Here is a 26786-nt window from a genome sequence, read left to right as displayed (position 1 = left end):
TCCAGCCCCACACAAGGTCTGAGGGATAGTGGACTGGCCCCCTGCTGAAAAAGTTTGCTGACCCCTGTAGTAGATGAACAACTTTCTTACCAGGGAGATCAAGCGGAAGGCAAAGTTTTGCCTGTTTCAACACCTTCTTGCTATACTGTTATTAAAAGGCATAGGAGCCAGGAAAGTTTAAAAAGGAAAGTTGGCAACCCAAATTTGATTCCATGAAGTATGTGGGTTGGGGACCCTCTTTCCTACCCCTCAAGCTGCTGTTAGCCCCATGGTGTGGGTGTCCCCCTCTCCCACGCCAGGACTAATAAGATGTAGAGAAGATTCAGCAAACAGTGTGGAGGAAAAATAGTTATACCATATTGACCCAGTCCCCCATATCCACAAAACTGGCTTGAATGCAACCTGAGTGGAGTCTATATTTGGGCGCAGTTAAAACTTGGTTGAATACAGTACGTCTTATATGGAGTCAGGCTGTTTGTCCATTTTAGCTAAGTATTATCTAGGCTGACAGGCAGTGGCTATCGGAGGTCTCTGGCATAATCTGTTGCTGGCTATTAACTGGAGATGGCCGGGATTGAACTTGGGATCTTGTCCGTGCAGCACGTGTGTTGCATCACTGATCTATAGCTAGGGCTGAGAGAATGTACCTATTTCGGTTCTCCCGGTTTCTCATTTTTCCAATCTTAAGTTCAGTTCCCCACATTTTCACACCAATATGCCATTATTATTATTATTATTATTATTATTATTATTATTATGCCTCATGAAAACTCGTCAGCATTTTAGTGCAACTTCCTCCTAATATACACATATCTCCATGCTTTATTCCTAATACAGTGGTACTTCTGGTTACGAACTTAATTCGTTCCGGAGGTCCGTTCTTGACCTGAAACCGTTCTTAACCTGAGGTACCACTTTAGGTAATGGGGCCTCCCACTGCCACCGTGCGATTTCTGTTCTCATCCTGAGGTAAAGTTCTTAACCCGAGGTACTACTTCCAGGTTAGCCGAGTCTGTAATCCGAGGTGTTTGTAACCCGAGGTGTTTGTAACCTGAGGTACCACTGTATACAGTTTTCAAAAGCAGTTTCATTTCCGCATGTCTCTCCACACACCCTGCCAATGTATACATTCCATGCTCACTGTACCCCATTCTATATTCAGTTTTGTGTTGTGGTTATGGTTTTTTTGAATTGTTAGTTGCTTGGTGTCCAAAGGTCTCCAACTGACGAATAACACTCTTAAAAAGACAAAAACCAAACAAACAGAATAAAAAGAGCAGCCACAGGAAGCTTGGGCAGTACCAAACTCTGGCAGCTACTCACAAGTTACTTGGTTGGAGAACGGCATTGCAAAATTTGGAGAAGTACAAATTTCAAAGGATGGCTGTGATTTGGTTTGCATATTGGAGAATTAGGCAGGTTCTCCTTTAAATGAGAACTGAATGGAATTTCTTTCTCCTCCCACCCCACTAGTAGTGGCACTTCTTCAGAATAAAACACCCCCCCCCAATATCCCCATGGTCCCCAAACACCATTCATCAGATTGAATTCAAAGCTCTCACCCCCACCCTCAAAAGTAAAAATTGAAATATCATGAGGTTTTCTCACAGATGTCTTGTAGTTTGGCCATGAGACACGGAAAACAATTGTGTCTTTGAAGGCTGGAGAGTTGTTTGTTTCGATTACTTTAAAAACAACAACAACAACAATTCTTGGGAACAAGTAAATGCTTTGTAGGGGGAACTGTGGAAGGAATTTACAACTGGAGACGTGCTGGGTTTTAACACTAGAGAAATGTACATTTGCAGTAATTTCTAAGCTGTGGGCTGGGACACCCTAGACTGCAAATGTGCTGTGGGGCCCACAAACAAACCAGAACTTTAGGTTTGCACATTTAAACTGGATTAACACCCTTTGTCCTGGAGCAACGAATCCACTTAAGATAACAGCCCTGGACTTCTTGTGCTTTGAAAAAGGGTCAGGGAAAATACATGAAAAGTTGGATTGCTAATAGAAAGATGTGTAGAACCTTGTTAAGCAACGTGAGGTGAATGCAGGGCCGGATTTAAGTTTAATGAGGTCCTAAGCTACTGAAGGTAATGGGGCCCTTTATATGTCCAGCTGTCGTTTGTCAACAGCAAATTGTCACTGTTTTTTGTGTTGAATATATGCTATATGGTAATTTATGGACCTAATAGGTATCTAAAGCCATTTGCACATGCAGAATGTAGGCACCCTATATACAGAAATGAGCAAACCAGTGATATTTTAGGGAGCAGGCTAGCAGGCGGGGCCCATGACTTACATCATAGGAGCCTACACAACACAAAACACTGTTGCTGTATGTAGGTTTTATTTTATTTGTTTTTTATCTTATATTTTGGAAATGTACATCCAGGGTTTTTTTCCTTTAAATTTTTTGGGGGGACCCCAAGAGAGTGGGGCCCTAAGCTACAGCTTGTTTAGCTTATACGTAAATCCGGCACTGAGGATGACAACTGTTTTGCAAACAAACCAGGATGTATGCTCAGTGAAGATTGGAGGTAATCCAACCTCCATCTAAGATTTGTGCAAGCTAATCAGGATGAATACTCAATCCATAAATCATCTGGAGGGTCCCAGTAGAGCACAGATTTCTGCATGCACAACGAAAATTTCCCACCTCTCCTCCACCAGTGCAGCCCCTAAATCTGTTCTGGGGGTTCCTATAACAGATTTGGGAGGGCATGAGGTGTGCAGAATGAGGACGGGAGAAATTCCATTGTGCAAGTAGAAATTCTTGCATCTTTTTAGTAGAATACTGCCCCTCACTCTGCGGCCCTCAGCACCTGCTGCCTGAGGCAGCTGCTTCTCTCTGTCCAATGATAGAGCCGACTTTGGTTGCAATTGGACTCTGGTTACAAGGGAAGCCTCTCTTGGGCGTCTTTAGGCTGTTTCCCTCCTGTTAGTCCAGGGAGTTTCTGGCTTAAATATGAAATGATTGTGTGGTTTTCGAGGCTTGCAGCCAACTGATTGAGTTGCAGAGAACTTTTAAGCAGGCAGAATGGGAACGATGGTCATTTGAACCAAGAGGAAGAGTGCAAAATCAATTACAAATGCAAATATGATTGAGTCCTAAGAATAGCTGCCTTTGTAGCTAACTGTGCACTATAAATATCCAAGGTAGAGCTAATCATCTATTCTCACCCAGTGAAGGGAAAGAATCCTCAATAGCTCCTACAATCAGATGAGGGTCTTACATAAGTAGGGTTGCCAACTGACCAGAAAAAAGCAGCTCAGCCTACTCCTGTGCTTATAACAGAGGAGTGTGTTGGAATCATTTGAAAACCCAACAGTTACCTGTTAATTGCTGCTGATTAAACTACTATCAACTGGACTCAAAAAGTTAGAAACCCTATACACAAATACGACATTTACTTTAATTGGTAGCTTCTTTAATCCTACAGCATTTAGTCAACAAATTAACCTTGGTTATGCGTTGCAGAGATAGTTTTGTGAGATTTATTTGTGTGTGTTGTTCTTATCATTTGACAATATTTAATCTGTAAGTATTTGTGGGAAAGGAGCTACATTTTTTGTTTTGTTTTCCATTTTACATCAATAGTCAAGGTTTTGTGGAGTGACAACAGAGTTGCAAGAGCTTAGTCAACAAGCTGAAAGAGGAAATGAGGTCTTCAGTTCAAATATAAAAACTAAATTGTTTGTCGGGAGCCGAATAGTGAATAAGATCATGGGTTTGGATTCTGGGTCCAATTTTAAGCGTCACCTCCAGATGGCCAAACCCCCCCCCCCAACATTTCAAGGATTCAGAAGTAGGAGGAGGGATTGAGAACAGAAGAATATAGTCTTCCATTGTTTACAGAAGAAAACTGTTACTGAAATACGTGATGCTATTGTGTTTTGGGGGTTGAGGTATTATGGTGTTGGCCTGGAGTTCCCAAGCAGTGTTGATTATAACACAACATTTTAGGACTGGTGACCTAAAGGACACCTATAGTGGGGCAAAAAGCCATTATCTTGATTCAGACCACAGATGATAGAATTGAACTGCTTCATGAATTGTGAGCCATCAATTTCACAGTAGAGTCTCCTTTGAAGGGTTATCAAGCAGCCAATACTGATCAGTAAAGTAATGTATCAGGTAACCAGGATTGTTTGTTACCTGTTGTTGATAAATCTCCATTTTGCATCTATTTTTGCCCATTTGGGGATGCTTTGTCAAAATGTTCTTGGTGTGAGTTGCTAGAGCTGCCATCCTCCAGGGTTCAGCATTCAGCCCCGCATGTTTAGAATTGCAGAATCATAGAATTGTAGAGTTGGAAGGGACAACAAGGGTCATCCAGTTCAACCCCCTGCAATTCAGGAATCCTTCGCCCAACATGGGGCTTGAACCCACAACCCTGAGATTAAGAGTCTCGTGCTCTACTGCCTGAGCTATCCACATGCAGAGCCCAATAAAAACCACCGTATTGGAATCTGTAAATATCAATGTATAGGGAGAACTGCCCTTAGCTATACATTACAGGAGATGCACTGGTCCACATCTTTCTCACACGGTCCCCCTGGTGATGTCTCGTAAAAGTGACATGTCATGTGATGTCATCATGGTCAGCATCCCTCCTCTCCAGTTCATTGATCACTGTATGTAGGAGGTGGGGAAACAAATGACTTCCTTTTACCAGGGACAGGAGCTGTGCATCCTGTGTAATAAATATCTAGGTAGGCCTTTAGATGGTTTGCAAACCAAAGAATTCTCCAAAGCATAGCTAATGCAAGTCATGCTTCTTAGCTGTGCCTTGAGATCTCCCAACGCCACTTCCATTTCCTATTTATCCAAGGCCTGGGCTCTTAAAATAATCATATATTCATGGCAGACTTTGGAGCACTGATTCATTTTTGAAGTGGTTTTTGGCGCTGGACCAGTTGCTTGCCTCTCTAGTGTGTTATTTTGCGCTGAAATCCCAGCATAGGGAAGTCAATGGGAAATTCTGAGAACCAGCCGACACCAAATCACTAGGAAGAAACCTGAAAAGGAGATCTAAGGCGTTTTACACAGTGAATATTCTTGCTGCATTTTAAGTCAAATTTGCCCATCACCCATGGGCTGATGTGTGTTGAAGTCACCTGCCGTGGGTGGAGTCTGGGGGGTGATGTCCTCACCTGATGGAATTGCCTGATTGGTTTCCCACCCTGACCTCCGTCTTTGGAAATTGTGATGGAAAGGAAGGCTTCACATACCTGGGATTCAGCGTGCTTCAAGTAAGAATACTGTGCTCAAGATCGCTTGAAGTTGACCTGAGGGAAGCCATGTCAAAATGCAGTAGTTTACTAGAAATTGCAGGATAGGTCTGGATCCTGTGTAATCTCATGTGTACATGGATGCCCTACTTAGGGCAAGGTCTTCAGAAGCTGCTGCAGGGAAGAGATGGAGTATGGCCACTTTGAGGATTGGGAGGACTATGATTTCCAAAGCTGTTGCAGCAAACTTCATTGTGCTGTACTTTGATTCTGATGATGGTTTTATTGTACGATTGCTTTATTTAATGTGTGGTGCTTCTATTCCCTCTCATCGATCAATAATCTGTTCCTGCTTCTCCTCCTCCCCCTCCTCTGTTTTGTTACTCTCAGCCTTTTCAACCCAGTTAACTACTTTTATAACCTTGGGTATTTTTATTTATTGTAGACACGGATCGAGCTTTAGCACTTCTGGAAGATTATTGCAAGAAGCTGAAAAAGCCAGAAGAGCAGCCACTGAAAAAGGCCATTAAAAAGGTGATGGGCATCTTTAAAAGCAGCTTATTCCAGGCATTGCTAGGTACGTAAATCCGGCTAATGCTTATTTTTTCTTCATGGTTGTTATGATTCAGGCAATTGGGTGCTGAAGATGGATGGCTCTTGGATGATTCTCATAGACTGGCTTGGTTAATGGGGTCAGGTGAACAACTAGCCTGATGTGGGGATGTTCCATGTGGAGTCCGGTTTATTAACTATGGTTGCTGTAGGTGGTAATCACCATAAAGTAAAGAATTTGAAAGACCACCTTCTTCCCTGTAGATCAGTTCAGGGCTTAAGACAACAGAGGTGGAGGTTCTGATGATTCTACTACTCTCAGACGTTTGGAAGTGAGCAATGGCAGCTTGTTAGAGAGCCTTCTGGGTGATGGTTCCAAAAATGTGGAGCTTCCTCTCTACAGAGGAGGGGACACCATATCTTTCCAGCTTCTGTTGTTTGTTGGAGAGACACTTGCCCTCCTGAAAATTGAAAAACGTGTTTTGGTGCCTCTCTTGGCAGAAAACCTGACCTACCTATTTTTGATTCTAGTATTACAGGTGTTTGCTTGTTTGTTTAACTGTCCTATCTGTTTTTATATGCTGTAATTTGCTTCTCATGAAGGGTGGGTTAGAAATACAATAAAAATGGTGATGTGGAACTTTTCTCGCTCTCTCATTTTCCTGATGTAAATGATCCTGCCAACCCGCCAAGCTGCTTTCTGCTCTATTATGGGTACCTATAGGCTTCCCTGATGGGGCAAATAGAAACTTTGGGGGAAATGTTTTACATTGGGAAAATGATTCAGTTTTGGCATTGGGGGCACAGTTGCCACTTGTCAAAATCCAGAGGTGGAGGATTTGATAATGGATCTCCAATGTTGCCTTGTTATGTCTGGCCAAAAGAGGAGGTTGAAGATAGGCTTTGCTGTGACTCTGGGAGGCAGAGAGATTGTTCTGTCGAACATGCCCGCCCTTGGAGCTAGTAAGTGTCCGATAGGTTTGATAGGGACAGGCAATCGCCTTCCTGTTTGCTCTGAAAGTGTTCAGAGAGTTGAGCACTGTGGTTTAAGAAGAATAAGAAATTGTAGCGACCACCATCACCTCCTCCTCCTCTCCTTCCATAAGATCAAATAACTGACCATTGAAGGGCTTTCTCCCCCATAACCTTTGTTCGGTAGATTTATTGCTTTATTGTTCAGCGCCCAGCCACGCTCCCCCTGCGAGCCTCTGTAGCTTCTGTTTACGCAGGGTGGCTTTGTAGCGGTCGTAAAGCAATTAGCAGAATTACGCAGCGGTGTGTGTCGAAAGAGCAGTAAGCAAGTCCCACACGTTTCTTCTGTCCTAATATCCCTTTATTTGCTCAAAAGTAGCATATTTACAATCAATAACAGCCATCAGAATCAAGCTGCAACCATGGGAAAAGTGGAGATGGAAGTAGCAGGTGCTTGTTGAGAACTTCTGGATTGTCTGTTCCAACCAGAATCCCTGGTGGGAATTTGATGCTCTGGAGCTTTCACTTTGAAAGAAATGGGAGGTGGAGTGTTTGTGTGATTCTGGGTCTGTTCCCGGTCACCGATCGGTGCTTCCATAGACTTGGCAGAGTGCCTTTTCCTATCACCCTCTCCACTTCCTCCTTCCTCACAACATGTCTGTTGGCATCAGGGAAGGAGAATGAGTAGGAAGTGGTGAAAGGCCCTTGGAGAGGGTCTGACAGAGGTGGACATAGTCTTTTGGGATCCTCCTTGGAAGAATTCAAGCAGGTATCACCTTGTGGTTGAAATTCAGCTCTAGTCTTGGAGACAGAAGGTGACAGCCATCTCTCTTGTTTGTCGGTATGTGCAGGGCATAAATTTCCATGTCAATCAGTGCATGTTTTGTCCTTGAGGGAATGCTGCTAATATATTTCCCCCCAAAATGCTTGCTTTCAAAACTGCTACAATAGTGGTGTTGTTGTTTCCTGTGATTTTGGGTTTTTCTTGGGGTGGCTAAGATGTTTCGTAAGTGAGAAAAAGGAGAACTGCTTGAACCAAAACTTTCCTTCCATTGTGTTGTTCATCACTAGTTGCGATAAACAGGAAAGAAGTTTCCCAGCCTGTTGATTTAATGTTTTTTTTTATATCTATAAAAAAAACCCACAAATGCATTTATTCTCTCCATCCACCCACTTGAGATGACCTTTCTTCACTCCCGTGGTGCTTTTAAAATTTTATTACGGGGATTTTGGAATGGCGAAACATGCATAATCTCTCATTACAAAATTGTTTTGCTCTTTGAATGCCTTGGATTGGCTGATACTCAATAAGTGACTGTGCAACCGTATTCCAAGGTTGTAAGAGGATGCCGTTACATAATAAAACCTGATTATTATATAATCGTTACATATAATAATCACACTTCTGACATCTGTTTGGGACCACGTTTGATAGGCTGCCTCGTAATGTGTTTCTGCATTAAAATTCACACTAATGTCATATGGTCCCTGTGCTTTGGTCCCTTTTTTTTTTTAATCTGTTGTGCGTTCGTCAATTTTTGTCCTGAAAAGTTGCTTATAACTCTGAATATTCACAGTGCTTGTGGCAGGATGCAAATGTTAAAATCTAACAAAACAGAACCAAAGAAGAAGCCAAAACCTCACCAGTAAAACACACACCACCACAGCAACAACAACAGCAAACAAGATAACTCAAAGTTAAACTCGTAAAAGCCTCTCTACTCTCCAAAAGCTAATATTTTTAAAGGTAAGCTTTTCACTTAAGCAAAACCAAAGCAAATGTTAAGAGAGTTGGGAGTGAGGAAGATGCAGAATTGCCTTGAGGCGGCGGTTTGGAAGGCAATTAATAAATCCAAGTTAATAATAATGAATAATGCACCAACTAGGCCTGAAGGTTTTAACTGGGACGGGTGTGATCAGTGTTCCTGCTTACTCTGCATCCAAGTGCTACAGCTTCCAAGATCCTTCCTGCTTTCTCTTCTTGGGCTCTTTATCTTTAAATCAGACTCTGAAGGAGCCTTCAAAGAGAGGGCTGAGGACAAATGGTCCCTTAATTCCTCTCGCATTGTGGCTTCCCAACAATTGATGCAAAGAGGCAAACTGCCTCTGAACATATATGAAGAGCACTGCTGGTTGAGGCCAATGACCCACGTAGTCCAGAATTCTGTCATCTTAGTGTCCGACCAGATGTCTATGGGAAGCTCATAAGTAGGACGTGAGCACAACAGTGCTCTCCTCACTTGCAATTCTCAAATATTGTTATAATAACAATAACAATAACAATCCCCCACTCATCCGACTGGGTTTCCCCACTGGGCATACCACTTCTACTACTGTGGAGGTAGAACATAGCCATCGTGTTTAGTAGTGACTGGTAGCCTTATTCTCTCAATTTCTCATTTTACCCATCTTAAATTCAATTCTCCACGTTTCTGCAGTGATTTGCAATTTCTTTAAAAATCCTCATGGAAATTTGCCATAACTTTAGTGCACTTTTCTCCTTATAGACACATTTCATGCAAACAATGTTCCTCGAGAGATTTTTTCGTATGTTATTTACATGAATGCGGTCATTTCTAATGCACCATTTCCCCCAATGCATGGATGTCTGTGCACATTGATGGAGATCCGCATCACAAAAAATTGAGAAGTGTGAATTTAGTAGGGTGATTGGGTTTCATTTTGCTTATTGGTTTGAGAAGTGCGAATTAAGGAGTTTCTCATTAAAATGCAAATGAAATAGAATTTGTCTCCCATGCCTAATGTTGGGGCCGGCTGCAGTTCCAGAAAATGGTGACCCCAGAACTGCGACTAGGATTTTTGGAGGTGCAGCTTTTAATTATGGGTAGGGGAAACCCCACAAATACTGGGGCCTGGATTTCCTTTCCCTTTGCATTCAGCCCCTGAACCTTAGTAGAGATGCTTCTAAGCAGCATAATCTTTTAAGACGTATCATGTTTCCCTAGCAGAGGAATCAGGGCTCATTACTAGGTTGCTGTAAGAGTAATAAATATGAATGAGGCCTTGATTATAGAAACAGATGAATAATTGAAATGGAGAACTGAGAGGCTGGCAGTGCCGTGGCTAGAGGGTAGTTTATCAGAGGATGCTCTATTATATATAATAAGTGCCATCTTGGCAATCTCAATCCACTCAGGCATGCTGCACCAAAACAGGCATCCTACTCTGGCTGGCTGTGGTCTTCACAACCATCGAAGAAATGAAACATATATTCTAGTTTTTTTTATATCATACCCCTCCCATCTGGCTGGGTTTCCGCAGCCACTCTGGGAGGCTCCCAACAGAATATTAAAAACACGATAAAATATCAAACATTAAAAACTTCCCTAAACAGGGCTGCCTTCAGATGTCTTCTAAAGGTCTGGTGGTAGTTCTTCTCTTTGACATCTGGTGGAAGGGCGTTCCACAGGGCGGGTGCCACCACTGAGAAGGCCCTCTGCCTGGTTTTCTGTAACCTCACTTCTCAGAGGGAGGGAACCGCCAGGAGGCCCTCGTCACTGGACCTCAGTGTCCGGGCTGAACAATGGGAGTGGAGACGCTCCTTCAGGTATACTGGGCCGAGGCCATTTAGGGCTTTCAAGGTCAGCACCAACACTTTGAACTGTGCTCAGAAACGTACTGGGAGCCAATGTAGGTCTTTCAGGACCGGTGTTATATGGTCTCAGCGGCCACTCCGAGGAAAAGTAGGCAGAGCAACAGCTGTGTTCCTTAGCTCGGTACCAAAGACCCATGCAAAAGTCACAGGTTTCTGACAACAGCATGCATTTCTTCACCTGGCCGAGCATGATGTATTGCCTTTGTACAAGGACACATTCCAGTGAGGCGAAAAGACACGGCCAATGGGGCAAGGGCGCTTCCCAGCCAAATAAATGCACACGGTAGAAAGCAACCTTTTCATTGTCAAAGATAACATCTATAGTCGCTTCTGTAGAGCTCTGGATATCTTTGCACACCAATCTAGTGTCTAGGCAGTGTCAGGGACTGGCTGGATGGCAAAGAATGGTGGGAGACGACAAGTCAAGATCCTCACCCCCCAGGGAGGACACAGAGGGGGAAGCAGGAGGTTTGAGTGAACACGGGGGCTCAGAATAAGAAAGCCATTCAAGGGACAGGGCTGGGCGTTGAGGGACTCAATACGAGTGCAGACTCTGACACAGAGGAGCCAGATGATGTTTCGGTTGCTCAGCGGCTGGGCAATCCCTCTGCAACTACTTCTCCACTGCCACCCCCGTCACAAAGAGCCTTGCACATTGCTGAGCCATGGGCCAGACTGGTCCAGAGGGGGGTTCCTCCCCCTTGCAGCAGTTTACGACAGCTTGGGACGAGTTTAGGAGGAGAGGGCTAGAGAGGGACCAGATTAGCCTAGAATGAACTCAGTTGTGTTTTTACTTTTGTGAATAACAGGTGATTGCATGTCACGTCTCAAGTCCCCTTTCCTGACCTGTGGATGAACCTGCCTTCCTGACAGCCCCTTGATAGGCAGCTATTCCCAGGTCCACGCTCTATAGAGCAGTTGCCACAACAGGGGACCACTTTAAGTACCTTCCACCAGTTTATGCACCTTCCCCCGACTGGCTGCCTACACGCAGCCAGAGGCTATGCCTGCGTGGAAGCTTCCTCTGCTCATCCCTTTTCACCCCCTTCCTGGTTCTGGGAGAAAGTGGCACAGAAGAGGGCGGGGAAGCCCTTCCAACCCACCCTCTGCTCCACCCTCCAGCTCTGAAGCTTCCCCTGCCTCAGACTCTTGCCTTATGGCTGATACAGGTCCCCCCAAATCACTGACCCTGTCTGCTGAGTCAGACTCCAGCCCCTCTTCCCCTGCTGCACACTCATCAGTGTCTTGCCCATCCCTGACATTGGCATGGCTTGGAGAGGGTCCCTGGGTCCAGATAGAGTTCCCTGTGCCTTGGCTTCCTGTCCCTGCCTTAAAAGGGCAATGGTGGAAGGTATGGGTGGGGAATGCGAATGGGGAGAAAAAAATGATGCAGGTAGCGTGCCAAGAATTGCATGTCTGCTTTTCCCCACTGTCGGGGAAAAAAACAACAACATTGCATGCAGAAAGCTAGTGTATCAGGGAGAAGAATTCAGTCGAACCTCCCTGGCATTCTGTTTCTTTGCAGCCACATCTCTCTGTCTCTGATACACCACATAACATTTCTCTCATCCGCAGGAAGGTGGACTCTCTTGCATTGGAGGTTTTTAAGCAGAGGTTGGATCGTCATCTCTCAGGAATGCTTTGGTTGAGATTTCAGGGCATTGGACTAGATGACCCGCAGGATCCCTTCCAATTCTATAATTCTATGATTCTGTTATATTTCCCCACCTTCTCTCGGCCCAAGTGCGTTTCTCCCTCCCTCTCGCAGGCCACACATACAGGCCACAAACATGCAATACCTCCCCCTTCTCTCCCTCCCTGCCTCTCTTTTTAAAATTATTTTATTTATGATTTTCAATTTTATACATTTCAATAATTTTACAATCATCTTAACATTTCAAAACTTGACTTCCTCCCCCCTCTTTCTGTGGTTCCTTGAATTTATTTTTAATATTTCCTGCATATCCAAATTATCTTAATTTGCTCATTTATTCATCTAGTTTAAATATATACTATTATAAAACTGCAGGTTATTACAATAATCCTGCCAATCTTCTTAACTGTTTACAGTTTATTTGTAAATATTCAATAAACCATTTCCATTCTTTTGTAAAAAGTTTGTTATCTTGATTTCCTATTTTTCTGGTAAGTTTCAACATTTCTGCATATTCCGTATGTTTTTGTATCCATTCTTCCTTTGCTGGGACTTCTTCTTCTTTCTATTTTTGGGCAGGTAACATACTTGCTGCTGTAGTTGCATACATGAATAGGTTTCTATACAATTTAGGTAGTTCTGTCCCTATAATTCCCCAAAGAAAAGCTTCTGGTTGTTTTTATTATTATTATTATTATTATTATTATTATTATTATTATTAAAAAGTTACTTTAAACATATTTTTCAATTCATTATATATCATTTCCCAGTAAGCTTTAACCTTACTACAAGACCACCACATATGATAAAAGAATCTTCTTTCTCTTTACATTTCCAACACTTATTTGATTGGGATTTATACATGTTTGCCAATACCCTCCCTGCCTCTCTTACCAAATGCACCCCTCTCAGTCACAACAAACACACACCAAGCGTACTTGAACAACTGCCACATGTATTCAGAAAACCCCCTCCATGGGCAAAGGAAGTGAGCAAATGGGGTGATTTCTGACCCCCCTTCCTCCCTGCACCCAGACATTGCAAAAAAGAGCCCCGTCGTGGGTTAGTGAAGACAATACTGTGCAAGATGGACCAATGGTCTGAGTGGGTCTAAGGCAAAGCGTGTTCTCCTTCATGGAGAGCACGTGTTGCGGTGGGGGCTGCCAGGACACTCCAAAGTTGTGGGGTGGGCTTATTGACCGTTGGCCACTGATGCGATTGGGCTTCCCTTGTTGTTGGGAAGAAGTTAATGTTGCCATTTGTTGATTGACAGCCAGAAATGCTAAAACTCCTTGCACGAGGCTAGGGCTTCCTCTTTTCGCCCGTGCATCGGATTGCCCGTCCCCCCCTCCCTAGAATTAGGGTTGATCGCTTTGACCTTGCTATGCCTGTCATGGGGTCGTCTGCTCTTGGGGCAGGGGCCCGGTAGGAATTTTGTCCATCTGGCTGATTGGCTGGGGCCATTTGGTTTTTGCCTACTGCATAGCAAATCATCACAACTTGTAAGGTTGCGGTTAGGCATTGGTTTATGGTTTGGTTGGTTGAGGGGCATGGATTGGCTGTGCCTGCCCCTCTAATGCTGCTGCTACAAGGGATTCTGTTAAAGGAATCGGGGGCTAACTATTGCTTGTCCACCCTGTCAAGGGGGCTCGGGCCACTGCAAGAGCTCCTGGCTGCATTTGGGGTGGGCTGAGGGCAGGTTCCCTGCTCCGTCACTACCCCCAAGTGTATCCCTCTTTTCTGACTTTCGCATCGTGCGGAATGTCAGTCTGTCCCCCACGGTGGGGGCAGATAGTCGTAACCAATGCCTAAGCAACCACTCACATGTTTGTATTTTAATAAAGTTGTGGCCAAAAATTATGCCAAAAACCTTAAACAAAACTTTTGGTGTGATGTGTGAGTTATTGGGGTGGCCCTGGGGACCTCGACACGCAACTTCCTGTGTTCCTATTATTACCCCCCTATATTGCTGGTGGGGTGGGGGAACCTGAGGCTGAGACAGTGACTTCCCAAGTGAGTTTCTGACTGAGCTTAGATTCAGACGGGGGACTTCCTGATTTGTAGCTCAGCCCCTATTAAGCCACCATGCAACACCAGCTAACGAGATGAATAAGCAGGCACAATATTTGTAGATTCTCCTCCTCCTCTTCCTCCTCCTCTCGGCCACCTTTTTGCTGTGTACATTTATCATTAAGAAAAGTGCATGGTTTTCCAGCTTAGGGAGCTCTGCTGGAGAACGAGGAGATTGATATGTGGATATGTGTGTGAGCGCACAGAGTGCATTTGTGTGGAATCATCTCTATAAAACATCATTTTGTTTTGAGCGGGAATTAATGCTCCGCAAATAGCTGTAATCATCTTACGCAGCATTAGGTAAAATCTAATCTCTATAGGGTTTTTTTTCTAAAACGCAGATAAACCCTGCCTCTAAAGGACGGCACATTTCCCGGATCCTTTCAAAACACACACACACACACCAGCTTCATTCTTGAGCTTGTGTAACCTCCCCTCTGCGTTTTTCAAAACTGGGGCATTTGCAGCGTTGCATTGAACTGAAAATTTACACTTTCAGCTTTTCTTGGCACACGATCTTCCCGGCAGCGGCAAGAACAAGAGAAAAGCCACCGTATCTGGTTTGCGTGCGTGCTTTTGGAACAGAAGACTGACGCAAAGAGGCACTGTGGCACTTTTTGTGGCTGGCAATGTAGCTTACGTACATCAAGTTTATGTGTGCACATTTCATTTTATTCATTTGAAGTGCGCCGGGGGCACTACAGATGCCGCTGCACTCCAGTTCCCATAAACTCCAGCCAGCATGGTCAGTGACCAGGGATGATGAGAGTTCTGGCACCTTGTACACCTCCTTCCAGCAATTCCTGCAGGCAAGCTGATGATAAACTGCTTTCCTTTGGACCACATCAAAAAGGCTGAGAGGGGGGCCTTGTTGTCTGGGCAGCCCAGGACCTCCATACACACTGCCTAGGCTTGCGTCCCTAGGAGGTGACTTTGGGGCTGCTATTGCAGCGGTTTGACTTCACCCCCGGAAGTGCACCCCATTGTCTCTCGAGACAGATGGATGCCAATGACAACAACAACAACCACCCCTTCAGTTGTATGTGTGGTTTTCAAGGACTCTTTGTTTATTGGCATTGGCTATCACCAGTGAGGGACGTGGGTGGCGTTGTGGGTTAAACCACAGAGCCTAGGACTTGCTGTTCAGAAGGTCGGCAGTTCGAATCCCCGCGACGGGTTGAGCTCCCGTTGCTTGGTCCCTGCTCCTGCCAACCTAGCAGTTCGAAAGCATGTCAAAGTGCAAGTAGATAAATAGGTACCGCTCCAGCGGGAAGGTAAATGGCGTTTCCGTGCGCTGCTCTGGTTCGCCAGAAGCGGCTTAGTCATGCTGGCCACATGACCCGGAAGCTGTACGCTGGCTCCCTCGGCCAATAAAGCGAGATGAACGCCGCAACCCCAGAGTCGGCCACAACTGGACCTAATGGTCAGGGATCCCTTTACCTTTACTTATCACCAGTGAAATTTATCAAGGACCTTTTTAAAGGCAGTTATCTTTTAAAAATAAAAAAGGACACCTTCCTACCTCTAAACAGGATTGCATGGCTATCCTACAAGTAATAATAATAATAATAATAATAATAATAATAATAATAATTTATTATTTATACTCCGCCCATCTGGCTGGGTTTCCCCAGCCACTCTGGGCAGCTTCCAACCGAATATTAAAAACAATACAGCACCAGACATTAAAAACTTCCCGAAACAGGGCCGCCTTCAGTTGTCTTTTAAAAGTAAAATAGTTGTTTATTGCCTTGACATCTGGTGGGAGGGCGTTCCACAGGACAGGCGCCACTACCGAGAAGGCCCTCTGCCTGGTTCCCTGTAACCTCATTTCTCGCAGCAAGGGAACCGCCAGAAGGCCCTCGGCACTGGACCTCACTGTCTGGGCTGGATGATGGTGGTGGAGACGCTCCTTCAGGTATACCTGACCGAGGCCATTTAGGGCTTTAAAGGTCAGCACCAACACTTTGAATTGTGCTTGGAAACGTACTTGGCTAAAATGGGATAGGTGCACCCTTTGAACTGATGATCTAGATAAGCCTTTATAATCTCAAAGGAGCATCATTTTTATTTTCCAACTTAAGCAGTCATTTAATAGCAGAACTTAACTTTCAAGGGCGGCTTTTATCTTGAGTGAAAAGTCCCAAGTGCCATCTTCATTTCATAAGCAAAACTGTCCTAAAAAAACTTAAGCTTGAATTTTTGCATAGCCCCTCCCCTGAAGGCTCCTCTCTGGAGTAGAAAAACGACACTCCTGCAAATGATCTCAGGCAGCCAGATCTTTCTTCTTCTTCTTCTTTTTTCCCTCTGTCAGGTATGCAGCCAAATTATAGCTTACTGAAATCTGTGTTCTTCTTGCTGGTTCCTGAATAGCACCTGAAAAAATGTCAAGGAAGATGTTGTAAAACACCCACTTGGATGTTCTTTGAGATTTTGCCAAAGGCTAGATTGTGATAGAGACGACTTGCAGTTGCTTGAAAAAGTATTTGGAAGGAACAGAGAATTCATCATTTTTCAAAGCAGGCCCAGGCCGAATTCCCATATACCTTAATACTCAAAGACCCCAAAGAATCATAGAATTGTAGAGTTGGAAGGGACACTAAGGGACATCTAGTCGAACCCCCTGCAATGCTGGAATCTCAGCTAGATCATACATTACAGATGACCATTCAACTGAAGGAGAGTCTATCACATTTCATGGGAGTCTGTTCAATAGTATCACTACCTTGGCACAATGGTCTTGACACACCTCACCTCAGCACATCTCTGCTGCTGGACCAGTCTGACTTAATTCCCATTGGCTAAATTCATACATGACATTCAGTCATAGGTTGTTTAATAAACTACAAATTGTCCCCCAGACGATCAAACAAACCCTGAATTCTTTCTCCAAAGTTAGGTTTGTTTCCTAGGAGCCTTTGTTGGTGACTGTCTTGTCCCGGAGGCATCAAACCACGAGTTAAGGAAAGTGCTGGGTTCACACGTAATGCCAGACCGTAGTTAAGGCAAAGCATGATTTGTAAGCCAGCAACAAACCATAGCTTCAGATTGTGGTTTGTTGGCAGTAAACAAATCACAGTTAAGTCACTGGGCAGGATTCATTTGTAACGCTAAGCCATGGTTTAGGAGACTGAAGTCAGGTGATTGATGGGGGTGGGTGGGGGTGGGTCCTGCCTCCCTGTCAAAGTTTGCTTGTAGGGTGAGGGGACCAAAAAGCTTTCCCCACCCTTGACTTATTCTTTCAGCTTCAGCCTTTCTACGTACCACAACCCAACACTACAGGGTTGTTGTAAAATTAGAGACGATGGATGTGAACTATTCTGAATGCTCGAAAAAGCTCCTGTGCAAAAGTTAAATATTTAATGTTAGTGTCATTATTTGGTTAGTTGTGTTCGTAGCCCAACTTAACTGTAGGCACAAGAGAAGTTTTTATAGAGGTCTACGCGTTAACGTGATTTAGGAAAGGGAAAGGGGCATGTTAACAGTGCAATCCCATTTGTGTCTACTCAGAAGTAAGCCCCACTGAGTTCAACAGGATAAGTGTGTATAGGATTGCAGCCCAAAGCACCACAGATTTCAGCTCACTGAAATCAATTGCCGTGCCTATAAAAATTTCTCGATAGGGAATGACGTTTCTAATTAATCTCATGTGATAGTGGGAAGTGTGGATTTATGGCCTTGATCGCAGCACAAAACTCGAATCAGCCTTTATTTGCTGCTTTTAGCCAAATATAGCCCTTTCTGGCTAGTCATGTGAGAGCGGAAAAGAGAAATCATCAAGTAATATTTTTAGATAATCCTGCCTTAACTTGAAATGTTGCTGATAGCACAATTCAAACCAAGATAATGAAGAAAACCAGAAGGAACGAGGAGGCAGATGATATGTAAGCCTTGGGACACAAGGCTGCTGAGCTATTTATTAGTGTGTGGTGGGGGGTGGGACACACACACACACACAACGCTGCACAAGTTGTGTTAAGGAGTCCTGATGCCCAGCTTCGAAGTGGCAGTGTCTGGATTCCAAGGGAGACCCAGCCATGCTTTACACATAATACAGTTTTCTATCTGGATGTTATGGTTTTAGCCAGTGGGCATATTTTGAGCCAGTGGGCATATCTTGACATTTTGAGCAAGTGTCGTTGTGGGCCCCAGTCACAAAATGGCTGCCATGAGGTGTGTGTGTGGTATGTGGTGTAAAACAGAATGGCAGCTTTGAGGGAAGGGATGCCATGACACAAAATGGTTGCACAGTCTCGGAAAAGCCACCGTCACGATTCCTGTTCAGAACGTAATGTCCATTCCTGGCATTCAGTGAAAAATGGGCATTTTAAGGGTGAGTTTTCCATGTAGGAAAGGCTGGGACACTGCAAACAGGAACTGAGCAGGAAGAGCAAACAGTCTGTCGTGCACTGTGGATTTTTGAGGGAGTATTCACAGAAATGCTTTACAGGCGCCATAGAAGTATTTGAAGGCACACCGGCACCTCTGCATGCAAAGTTGGCAACCCTTGCTTTTGTAGCTATTAAGCAACATACCCTCCATCATTCAGCTTTGGTCAAACCTCACCTGGTATAGAGAAGGTGGAGGGCGGTTCTGTTGCATAAGATGAAGTCTGTAATGTAACAATAGTTTTGGATACAACCCTGCATTTCCCCCTTTGCATGAATAAAGATAATCATCTTAAAATAGGTGCTGAATGAGCGTGAACAAAGAGAATTTGCTGACCACTCAAGGAGAGTCAAGTCTGGCAAAGCAGCTTACTCTATGGTCTTAACCACTTCATGCATTAACTAGAGCTAAGCATACACGAAGCTGAATTTCCCACGACTTGTGTCAGACATTTTTCTGCTCATATTTGAAAATTTCCCGATGCCCTGGAAAGTGATTTGATTTAGTACATTTAGGATGCAATTTCCTAAATCTTGCAAGAAATGAGCAGCTTAGGGTGCAGCAGATCTCTGACTCAGCCAGCTGATTCCTGGCTGAGCATGTTTGCTAAGTCCCCAACCCCAGCTCAGTTGAACATATGATAGACTTGGTCATTCTGCTTGGGGCTCAGCCAGCGTAAGTCTCCCCAAAGAGGCATGTTGGGGGTGGGCGTACAGAGCGGGGACGTAGGCTGGATCCTAAGCCTGTTCAGCTTGGTAATGTGACCTGGCAGCCCAGCAAATCACACTATATTAAAAGCTTGTTTTCTCTCTACTGTGTGTCGGCTGAGCAGTAGCAGCAGCCACAATGCTGAATGGGGATTAGATCTGGTGTAACTTTATGCCGACTTAATTTACAGCCATGTTCTTTATGCCAGCTTCTTGTGCATAGATTTGCTCCCTAATTTACTTGCATTACTTGCTCCCATTGCTCTGTCCCAGCTTCTGCCCACCTAGCAGTTTGAAAGCATACCAGTGCAAGTATAATAGGTACCACTGCAGATAGAAGGTAAACAGCGTTTCCACGCGCTCTGGCTTCTGTCACAGTGTCCCGTTGTGCCAGAAGCGGTTTAGTTATGCTGGCCACATGACCCGGAAAGCTATCTGCGAACAAACGCTGGCTCCCTCGGCCTGAAAGCGAGATGAGCGCCGCACCCCATAGTCGCCTTTGACTGGACTTAACCATCCAGGGGTCCTTTACCTTTTACCTTATCTGCATTTAGTAAACAAATCTAGAAACTCTGAAACTGCGAAGCTCACCTAATATCTTGATGGCATTTGGCAACTATTTATTGCTACAAATGAATTTACAAAACGGGAAATTTCCTGTGTAAAATAAAGTGTGTGGGGAGAAATACATTCCCATTCAGTGCTAGATATCCAGCCAGCCATCAATGCACTATGTACATAGCAGACAGAAAAGGCCTTGGCAAATTCATGGAAGATAAGTCTATTAATTAGTTATTAGCCGTGATAATTAAGTGTTCAAGGGAGCAGAGACTGAAAGATAGTTGTTCGCTAAAGCCCCCAGTGAGTTCACAGCTGAGATTGGAAGTACTACATTGCGCCAGTGGAGTCCGATGAACTCCCTGCCAGGGATAATTTTATCAGCACCGTTGATGCATTTTCTCAACACAGTGGCTGATTGCTGAATGATGCCCTTGCAGCCACATATTTGATCTGGACGATTCCTTAGCAGATATTGATGGTTTACAGTGACATCTTGTGGCAAAATTGACTGGGAAATATTGTTGAGTATATGCATTGTTTCGGGTTTGTCTGAGGTTTGCAAGGCACGGTCCAGGAGCTTGTGGCAAGCATTGCAGATGGGAAGAGATCGCTGGTACGTTGCCACATTTGGAAGCTACCTTACCCTGCGTCCCATCAGCCCATCTGCCTCAGGATTCTCCATACTGCCTGACAGTGATTCTCTAGCATTGAACATGAGACCTTCCAGAGCCCTTTCATAGGCACATGCGAACGCGTGTGCACACATGTCTGTTGGATTAGTAAAGAACCCAATCATTTAAAGAAGATCAGTTTTATATCTGATGAAATGGTTATGGTTTTACAGTTCATTGAACTGATTTTATTTTATTTTATAGAGTTGGAGTTTGTGTATTTCATCCTGTTTTTATTGTGTGCACAGTTTAAGAAGGATATTGACAAGCTGGAAGGTGTGCAGAGGAGGGCAACCAACAGGATCAAAGGGTCTGGAAACCAAACCTGATGAGGAACGGTTGAGGGAGCTGGGTATGTTTAGCTTGGAAAAGAGGAGAGTGAGAGGAGATACGATAGCCACCTTCAAATATCTAAAGGGCTGTCATATGGAAGATGAAACAAGCTTGCTTTCTCCTGTCCTGGAGGGTTTGACCTGAACTCACAGCTTCAAGTTATAAGAAAGGAGATTCCAACTCAACATCAGGAGGACTTTCTGACGGCAAGATCTGTTTGACACTGGAATGGACTCCCTCAGGAGGTTGTGAACTCTCCTGCATTGGAGGTTTTTATGGAGAGGTTGGATGGCAGGCTGCCACGGATACTTCAGTTGAGAGTCTTGCATTGCAGGACTATGATTCTATAATTGCTTTATGCTGTGAAGTGGTCTATCCGTTTGTATACTGCAACCACAGAGCCTAGGACTTGCTGATCAGAAGGTCGGCGATTTGAATCCCCACGACAGGGTGAGTTCCCATTGCTCGGTCCCTGCTCCTGCCAACCTAGCAGTTCGAAAGCACGTCAGAGTGCAAGTAGATAAATAGGTACCACTCTGGCGGGAAGGTAAACGGCGTTTCCGTGCGCTGCTCTGGTTCGCCAGAAGCGGCTTGGTCATGCTGGCCACATGATCCGGAAGCTTAACGCCAGCTCCCTTGGTCAATAAAGCGAGATGAGCGCCGCAACCCCAGAGTCGTCCGTGACTGGATCTAATGGTCAGGGGTCCCCTTACTTTTACCTTTACCACTACAGTGGTGCCTCGCAAAACAAAAAGAATTCGTTCCGCGAGTCTTTTTGTCTTGCGATGTTTTTCGTCTTGCGAAGCATGGTCCGTCGCAACTGCGCCTCTTCAAGCGGCTTTAAAAAAAAAGCGCAAGACGTTTTCGTCTTGTGAAGCAAGCCCATAGGGAAATTCGTCTAGCGAAGCAACGCAAAACCGAAAAACCCTTTCGTCTAGCAAGTTTTTCGTCTTGCAAGGCATTCGTCTTGTGGGGCACCACTGTATATTGCTGGATTTCAAAGGGACTGCTCTGTTATTATCCTCTCTGACCTAACGTAACATGACCGCTAACCTACCTACCACTTTCTTGCAGTATTAAGTGCAAACCTACAGCTAATGATAATAAATAACCTGGGAGGGGGTTGCATTGCTCATTAATAAGGCCCACTCTGAGCCCGGCCTTGGCTGGGGAGGGCGGGGTATAAATAAAAATTATTATTATTATTATTATTATGAATAAGACTGCAATGTGTATGGATACAAGGTACCTCTGATTACTGTCAATGCTGGAGGCGAAAAGTGCCTTTTACCAACTCTGGCTGTTACACCAACTATGGCAGTTCTCAGACAGGGGTGGCCTGGCTGTGGTGATTCATGCACAGGTTTAATTTTTCCTTCCCTCCTTCATTTAATCAATATAGATATATATAATTCATAGAATGTAGCGTTGTAGAGTTGGAAGGGAGCCAAAGGGCCATCTCTAGTAACCTGCTGCAATGCAGGAAGTCCACTGCCCTGCAATTCATTAACACGTGCGGAATATAGTGAGAGAAAAGACAGATGGAGAGAAATTAAAATTAAGCGCGCGCACGCACACACACACACACTGTTATTAACACACTGGTAACCTCAGGACTTGATTATTGCAATGCGCACACTCAGCCTGGTCCAGAAGCCCCAGCTGATGCAAAATGGTGCTGCTAGACTGGGGAGAGGCTGCAGCAGCTGTGAGTAATCTTTGGCCCTCTGGAAGTTGCTAAACTCCAACTCCCATCAGCCCTCCCCTTTGCTTGTGCTTGCTGATGGGAGCTGTCCTTCAGCACCATCTGGAAGGCCAAAAGTTCCCCAACCCCGGACTGCAGCCTTCCAGTGCTAGTGCTTCTAAGCTTGCACTTAGCTGACCATAAGTTTAGGGTTATTGTATTCATTTAGAAGGCCCTTAGGGAGATCCTAGGATGCGGATGGTGCTGTGGGTTAAACCACAGAGCCTAGGGCTTGCCGATCAGAAGGTCAGCGGTTTGAATCCCCGCGACGGAGTGAGCTCCCGTTGCTCGGTCCCAGCTCATGCCAACCTAGCAGTTTGAAAGCACGTCAAAGTACAAGTAGATAAATAGGTACCACTCCGGCAGGAAGGTAAACGGCGTTTCCATGCACTGCTCTGGTTCGCCAGAAGCGGCTTAGTCATGCTGGCCACATGACCCAGAAGCTGTACGCCGGCTCCCTTGGTCAATAAAGCGAGATGAGTGCCGCAACCCCAGAGTCGGCCACGACTGGACCTAATGGTCAGGGGTCCCCTTTGCCCTTTACCTTAGGGAGATCCTAGGTGCTGCCTGATTTATTATCTCCCTCCCTGTTCACTAATATTTTTCAGAAGGCATCGCTGTTAAGGGGTTCTCCCCTGGCTCCGATACATGGCTCGTATCCAGTAAGGGGAAATGCATTGTTGTGGGCCTGACTCTGTGGAAATTCCTTCCAGGGGAGATCAGACAGAATCCTTCACTGAATTTCAGGGGATTGACGAAGACAGCTCTATTTCAGTAGGCATTTTAAGCAAGTTTCCCACCTCCAACCCCAATCTTTTGATTGCAGTAATTGTAATTGATTTTATCTACACTGTATTGCTGTTTGCAATCTTATTGGACACTGCTTAGAAATCTCAGCAATTAGGTTGGTATGTAAATAACTGATGTAAATGAGATTATATATATATATATATATATAACATTACCCTTCCTCTAAGGAGCTCATGGTGACATACATGGTCTCTCCCCATCGTCTCCATTTTATCCTCATAGCAACCCTGCCAGGTAGACAAGGCTGAGACAGACTGGCCCAAAGTCACCACTTAGAGAACGGCTTGACTCATCAAGTGGGAATTCGAATCCAGGTCTTCCTGTCTGAGTTAGGCTGGCTGGGGCAGCACCCTCCAATTTGATCCAGCAGAACAGTTTTTGTATCCTTTTATATCCTTTCAGTCAGGGTGTAAAAAATAAATAAATCACAATAAATAAACAAATTAAACAAATAAATCCTGTGTTGTGGGGAGGGGGTTGGACTAGATTCTAACTCTATAATTCTATAATTATGTGATTCTATGAAATAATAAATAAACAAATAAGAGGCTGGCGGCCTTTGACAATTTTGCAATGGCTTTTTTGCAAATGCTTTTACATTCTTGAGATGCCACATTCATGCATTTATTGAGATATTTGCAACACACTGATTGAAATACAGAAAATGTCATACCATTGCGGTGAGAGCAGAGTCAAGGAAGTCTTGAGCAGCCACCGTTAATAGTTTAATATCCCTTATGGCTAATAGAGATAATCCAAAGGGATGCGTCACTGCAGAAATGTAGGTGCCCTACTTAACATGAAAAAGCTTTTCTCATAATGAGCTGCATGCCTTTTAGTTTCCATGAGATGCTAGCAACAAGTAAAGCCCCATTAGCACAGTGCAAAACTGATCAGACTCATTCTTTCTAGGCCTGGCACAGGTGAGAGTGTGGGCGAGCCCCCTATCTAGAGATGCTGTTAGATTTGTACACACACACACACACACACACACACACACCCCTGCATTTCAGATGCATGCTCTTTTGTTTGTTCTCGGCAATTACAAGCGATATGTTGCTAATTGGAGCCCCTTTCATATTTTTAGCATAAATTCTCACCAGCTTTGTAGCTGGAAGCTGGCCTCAACATTCGGTCATTACCCCTTTTAGCTTCCCAGAGTAAAATCTAACTTCAAAGATCTGGTTCAAAGTCTTTTTATTTTTTAAGAAGCAGGGAGCCTTTGGAATAAGAGTTGCCAGCTGACCTCATCTATACAGTAGACAAGCTTTCTTGTGTTTTGGCTCATTTTCCTCTTTTTTTTTCTCCCCCCCCCCCCTTTCCTTTTCCTTTTTCCCTTTCCCATAATGGCTTATGTTCTATGCCATGTACTTTGATTTTTTTTTAGTTTTTTAGCTTTTTCCATTATTATTATTATTATTATTATTATTAAGGATTTTTCTTTTGTAATTTTGGTTGTTTATAATTATCTGTATTTGTTTAAAGCAAAATAAAAGTTTTATTTTTTTTAATTTTTTTTTAAAAGAGTTGCCAGCTGACCAGGAAACCCCGCCTGGCCTGCTGCTGTGCTTTTAATAGGAGCCTGGTCTACAAAAATAAGCTAGACGATTTCTGTGGAAGCGCTTCTTTCCACACCTACTGCTATTGTTTGCAGATCACACTGCTGTTATAAAAGACCTGTAAAGAAAAAACTTGCTTGGAGTGTATCTGCAGAACTTGGCTTCATTGCTCTTCTGTTTGTGGTGCTGTATAAAGGCTGAACACCCCTCCCTTTTGTGTTTTAAAGCAACCCTCATGGAAGCTCACCAGCATTTTAGTGCAAACTTCTTGTCATACTGTCAGAGCTGCTTCCAGATCCTAGCTCACAGAGGATCACGCTAGCCAGCGATCATTAAATAAAAGTCTTTATTGAGTTACAGTTTCCATTCTCAAGCTGCTGCGTGCAACTCTACGTCTCATGGTTAGATCGGCGAAGCTCCATCTGCGTCTCCGCCCCTTGTACACCAACTTAATATCCTAGCCTTGCTCCACCTTTTCCGCCTGACTGTTCTTCTCTGGGTCCCTCTGCCCCCCGGGGTCTCTTCCTTCCTGGATTCCTCTGACGCTGACGCTGACCCCCCTGACTCTTCTCCCTCCTTTCGGCGGGCTTTAGGACCTGGCTCCCTTTCCGGGCTGCCTACTGCGCCACCTTCCTGTGCATTTGAACTTGGCACGCGCGCCCAACCTTCCACCTTCCGTCTGACCGTTTCTTCGCTCCCCGATGGAGGTGTGGCCACTCCTGACTCGTGCCCTCCCCCCTGTTGTGAGCTGCCAGCGCTTGATCCCTGGCGCCCTTCCTCTTCCCTGCTCTCTGGCGGTGACGCTGGTCCTGATTTCCAACTGCTCCCCTCTGAGTCCCCTCTGGCTCTATCTTCCTGGGGTGTCCCCCTAGGCTCCCCCCTTGCCCTGGCCACTGGTGCTCCTTTCTGTGAATCTTCTGATTCACTGGAAAGACTCGGAGATCTCGGGTCGTCGTCATCACTCATCTTTTCTTCTGCCTCCTCTCCCTCGCTCTCTGTTTCCTCCCTTGCCCTTGCCTCTGCTCCTGAACCCCTGACATCCATCCCCCCCTCGAAGCCCCCTCTTCCCCCCTCCCCTCCTTCCGGTGCGGGATCTGGGTGCTGCCGTGTCAGGGGGACGAATGTCGGATACAGTTCGCTTCCCGTGGCGGGCCGCCATCCGAAGTCTTCCGGTTCTTCCTCCCTGCTCTCGTTGACGACGGTCACCTCCGCTTCCATCTCTGTGCCGCCGTGCTCGAAACCCGGGTCGTCCCCGAAAACGTCCATGTCCGTCTCTCCCTCGTTGCCTTCTGGAGACGTTGCTCGTCCTGGACCCTCCAGCCACCTTCTGCGGAACTGCTCCTCTGGTCGATCATCCCACCAATACGAGGGTTCTGAAGCAGATCCCGAGGGTGACCCCTCCGGGGAACGGGCGTCTCGTGTCGGTTCCTCGTCCGAGTCGAACCCCCGGAACGTGCTGGCTGAAAGCGTGGGCGTGAAAAGCCAGTCGTCGAAAAAGTCTGCTGGCATTGGCCTATGTGGGAAGAGGGCATGAAACTCTTCTTTGAGCAGAGGTTTGTCTAAAGCGTAGCCCGGCACCCAGCTGTTGGCACTGGCCGGGGTGCCCTCCTTGGCGAGAAGGTATTCTACCCCCTCTTCCCCCCATCTGGAGTCCAAAATCTCCGTGACTTCGTTGATGCGCTCCTCCTGTGCCACTCCCCCTTGCCCGGTTCTCTCTCGGAGCGGACCCGGTGCCGTTCCTGGTTCCTGAAACCTGTGAGGTGCCTTGTAGGGAGTGAGCACCGATCTGTGGAACACCGGATGCATTCTGGAACCCTCCGGAAGAGCCAGCCTGAAAGCCACCGGGTTGACCTGTTCGTCGACTTGGTAGGGCCCCAGTTGTTTATGCCCTAGTTTCTTCTTCGCCA

General features: G+C 45.2%; 1 protein-coding gene across 6 annotated transcripts in view; it reads left to right on the top strand.

Moving 5' to 3' along the window:
• The window catches only part of DLG2 (discs large MAGUK scaffold protein 2), a gene marked incomplete at its 3' end in the record, with an annotated part of 818053 nt that overhangs the window by 18434 nt on the left and 772833 nt on the right, over positions 1–26786 (top strand). For all 6 annotated transcript variants that reach the window (XM_081001988.1, XM_081001992.1, XM_081001989.1 and 3 more), the window contains exon 3: positions 5684–5815. In XM_081001988.1, coding sequence (XP_080858114.1) covers positions 5684–5815 — 132 coding nt within the window. The remainder of the gene's footprint in view (positions 1–5683; positions 5816–26786) is intronic.

This window comes from Podarcis pityusensis (assembly GCF_964106645.2).
Source record: "Podarcis pityusensis genome assembly, chromosome: 4".
NCBI classification, from domain to species: Eukaryota; Metazoa; Chordata; class Lepidosauria; order Squamata; family Lacertidae; genus Podarcis; species Podarcis pityusensis.
This window is presented reverse-complemented; position numbering and strand designations above follow the sequence as displayed.